Below are 3,400 nucleotides of genomic sequence, written 5' to 3'. Positions count from 1 at the left end.
TTTCCATTGAGACTGGCGTATTATGACAACCACAGCAAATTCCAACATTTGCTATATAGTTTACATATAGACAAGTTTCGTAGAGAAGAACAACATCATATTGCGTTTTTATTCGCAACTTTGTCGTTGTTAAACTACGCTTTTGAGGTCAGAGAAGAAAAAAAAGGAACAGATCTCTACCATACAATCTTAAACCTTCTTAGGAAACCACTCAAGGTTATTTCAGAGCTAATTTTCTTCTCTCTCTCTCACACACACGTTTAGCAGAACTATGAGACAAATAAGCGCCTCTCAACCCTTGGTCCTGGTGGTACTTCTGAGCGCTTTGAGTTGTAAGACCCTGGGTCTTCCGGCTCTTTCCATCTCAGCGATGAGGTAAATGGATATTTAGATTCGTTATGATACATACACTTCAAATGAATCAGTTGTTGGCTGTTTCCAGTATGCGCATAAGTGATCACTGGTGCAACTCCGAAGTAGAAGTGTTTATTTTCAAAGGTCGTGTATAAATCTGCAGGGGAGGTGGTGTGTGCGTTATCGCTTGACGTCCAAGTTGCCTTGTGTCTTTGTTTAGATCAGAAGATCTTGACGGAGACGGGAGTGACAGCGACCTTTCCAACAGCCCGTCAGCACAAGACCTAGAGAGCTATAAACTACTTTATGAGATTGCAAACACTATCGCAAGGTATTGTATGACAGTTTATTGCATTTCATTGTTTTATTATGTGATCATAGTTGCGATTTATAGTTTATTCCTACCGTGTTTATTCTTTCAGTGTTCATGTAGCCTACATAAAGTAGCCTAGACTACTAGTCTGTCGCAACAAAGTTTGTACATCTGTGTTTGTTTGTAAATGTTATTGTAATCTGAGCCATTGTTCCATTTGTGATTTGTAGACCAAGAAGACACGCAGATGGTCTTTTTACTAGTGGATACAGCAAACTCCTCGGTCAGCTTTCGGCCAAAGAATACCTGGATTCCTTGATGGGGAAGCGAATTAGGTACTAATCATTACTCGTTTCAACATCTAAGCCTAGAAGAGAAGATAATGAAAACGACACAATGTCAACAATTAGCCTTACCATTGAAAAAAAACAAAGAATTCCTTCATACTGTATATTCGCACCCACAACTACGGGGCTGGGTTCTAACTGGCGTGATATTGTCTTCGTAGTGATGACCTTGACGATGATCACTTGTTAGCAAAGCGTCACTCGGATGCGGTCTTCACCGACAACTACAGTCGTTACCGCAAACAAATGGCAGTGAAGAAGTTCCTCAACTCTGTCCTGACAGGGAAAAGGAGGTAAGAAGAATTCTTTCGAGACTTTCAAACATTTTGTTGAGCTGGGTTTGCAACTTCAGAGAGTAGACAATGAAGACAAATTCCAATCGGTTTGCTCATCCATGGGCGTGAACACGGAATAAAGGGTGAACCTATTTATTACCAGTGGCTTTTGAACTCAGTCTTATCTCTTTGGCGAACGCCAACTAATAAAGCATGTTCCATCAGTTTATTGTATCATATCAGATGCAGACAACGCAAAGCAGTCAACTTTCCCATTCACTGTAAACGGATGTTGACATCCTGCTGACAAGGACGGGGTTTAAACATGAGTTACCAATACTGCTGAGGGGTTTAAACATGAGTTACCAATGGTGTTCTGCAGAATGATATGCAGAGGACGCGCCCATTCAGACTTGTCTCTTTTTTCTCTCGCAGTCAAGAGGACACTCTCTCTATGCCCGAGGAGGCGATGCTATGATGCCGCAGATTCTTAAGCCATCGTCCCTGAGCAGACGTGTGAGTATTTGGCATTACTTAGCTCTGTCTTATCTCATTACGCTTATACCTTTATGTATCGGCACGTGCGCATCGCACCAACACACTATGCGCTGTTGCGTTTTATCAACGTATATGCCAGTGCACAGTGTAAAGTTGTAGACAGAAAACGTTTGCTAATTACTTAAAAACTAGAATCGATTTAGTTTTATGTCACCTTCAATTTTCTGTAGAAAATATGCGCCCTTTTATCTACATGTTCGGTGGCATCGCAACGTTCGGTGGCACCTGCATCGTTCAGTGGCTGAAGTCTAAACACTAAAGTGCTATTCCAACAAAATAGAACCAAAGAGGACGTGGTGCGTTTCATATGCTCTGCGCCACAGTGGCTGGGCATTAGATAATGATGATCGGATTAACTAATGCTGTAAGGCCAGTGATGGGAATATGCATAGGTTGTGCGTAATAGCGCATGGCGCATGACGCATGACGCATGGCATTTATTTAATACGCACTGATCCAGATCCTCGGTCAGTGCTTTGTTGGTGTGTGTCTGTCTGTCTGTCTGTCTGTCTGTCTGTCTGTCTGTCTGTCTAAGGAGCTTAGCACATCCATGACCTTCCCTTATCTTCTGTTCTAGACATCGTGATGCATAGCAGCGGTTTTATTCCTCACCAAGACGTGCCCTCAGTCGGATGCCAAACCTGAAGTTTACAGATGCCATTGCCAACACACAGCAAGCAACAATATTTTGCCAAACTACCAGTATGCTCTATCATATACAGCAAGCCATTGGGAGGTGAAGAAGAAAACATATTTATATACACATTTCTTACACTTGCAGTATTATCCAGATGTTGTTATCTATCTAAAGACACTAACAAATTGCAACAGATATTCATGACGATGTATCTGCACTACATCAGAGACTATCTGAGTGTGAACATCAGAAAGAACGTGAAAATAGTGAGAAAAAAACATTAAAAATAATAAAGCAATGGATTCGAATGACGTTTTTAACTATGGCCTGCAGTCTTAGTTGTTACAGACCAGTAACAACAGTCTGTTGTTAGAGAGAGACTATAGCTTGTCTTAAAAGATACCTTAATGGAGTTTGATTTGTTGATGAATGTATTTAAACATGTACATATAAATAAAGTGGACAACAAACACTGGGTATACTGGCGCAGACACTGTCCGCTCCTCCGCTCTGTCGTTACACGGCGTGACACGTTCGAGAGAGAGAGAGAGAGAGAGAGAGAGAGAGAGAGAGAGAGAGAGAGAGAGAGAGAGAGAGAGAGAGAGACCTACCAACACATACCAGCGCGCAGGAGACACACACACAGATAGACATAGAGAGATGTACACAGTACACACACGCTTAACTCTAGGTGGACAGATGGGGCTCACCATTTCCAAAACAGAGCTTCAGGTCACTGCGGGGGAGGCATGTTGTAAACTTTAAAGGGAGTGGGAGACTCAAAGAAATGGCAGTTGTATGTCAAGACATCCCCCGGGAGTTTCTATGACAATCCGGTGGTTCTGTGCGCACGGCACGTCTCTGACATTTACCTGTGGCGTTAACGGTGCAGATGGAGATGCTCCATGCGGCGACT

The 3,400-nt window shown here is 42.5% G+C and overlaps 1 protein-coding gene across 2 annotated transcripts in view; it reads left to right on the top strand.

Moving 5' to 3' along the window:
* Positions 1–2,950, top strand: part of vipb (vasoactive intestinal peptide b) — a 3,097-nt gene extending 147 nt beyond the window's left edge. Inside the window, exons 2-7 of one of the 2 annotated variants that reach the window (XM_062541520.1) lie at positions 268–375; positions 575–685; positions 898–1,002; positions 1,176–1,307; positions 1,725–1,805; positions 2,425–2,950. In XM_062541520.1, the coding sequence (XP_062397504.1) occupies positions 272–375; positions 575–685; positions 898–1,002; positions 1,176–1,307; positions 1,725–1,767 (495 nt within the window). In that variant the 5' untranslated portion in view covers positions 268–271 and the 3' untranslated portion in view covers positions 1,768–1,805; positions 2,425–2,950. Of the gene's footprint in view, positions 1–264; positions 376–574; positions 686–897; positions 1,003–1,175; positions 1,308–1,724; positions 1,806–2,424 lie in introns of both variants that reach the window. The other variant, XM_062541511.1, reaches the window with a different exon arrangement.
* Positions 2,951–3,400: the final 450 nt, after the last annotated feature.

Source organism: Sardina pilchardus, chromosome 1 (assembly GCF_963854185.1).
Source record: "Sardina pilchardus chromosome 1, fSarPil1.1, whole genome shotgun sequence".
NCBI classification, from domain to species: Eukaryota; Metazoa; Chordata; class Actinopteri; order Clupeiformes; family Clupeidae; genus Sardina; species Sardina pilchardus.
Note: the sequence above shows the minus strand (reverse complement) of the source record. Positions and strands in the feature narration are given on the sequence as shown.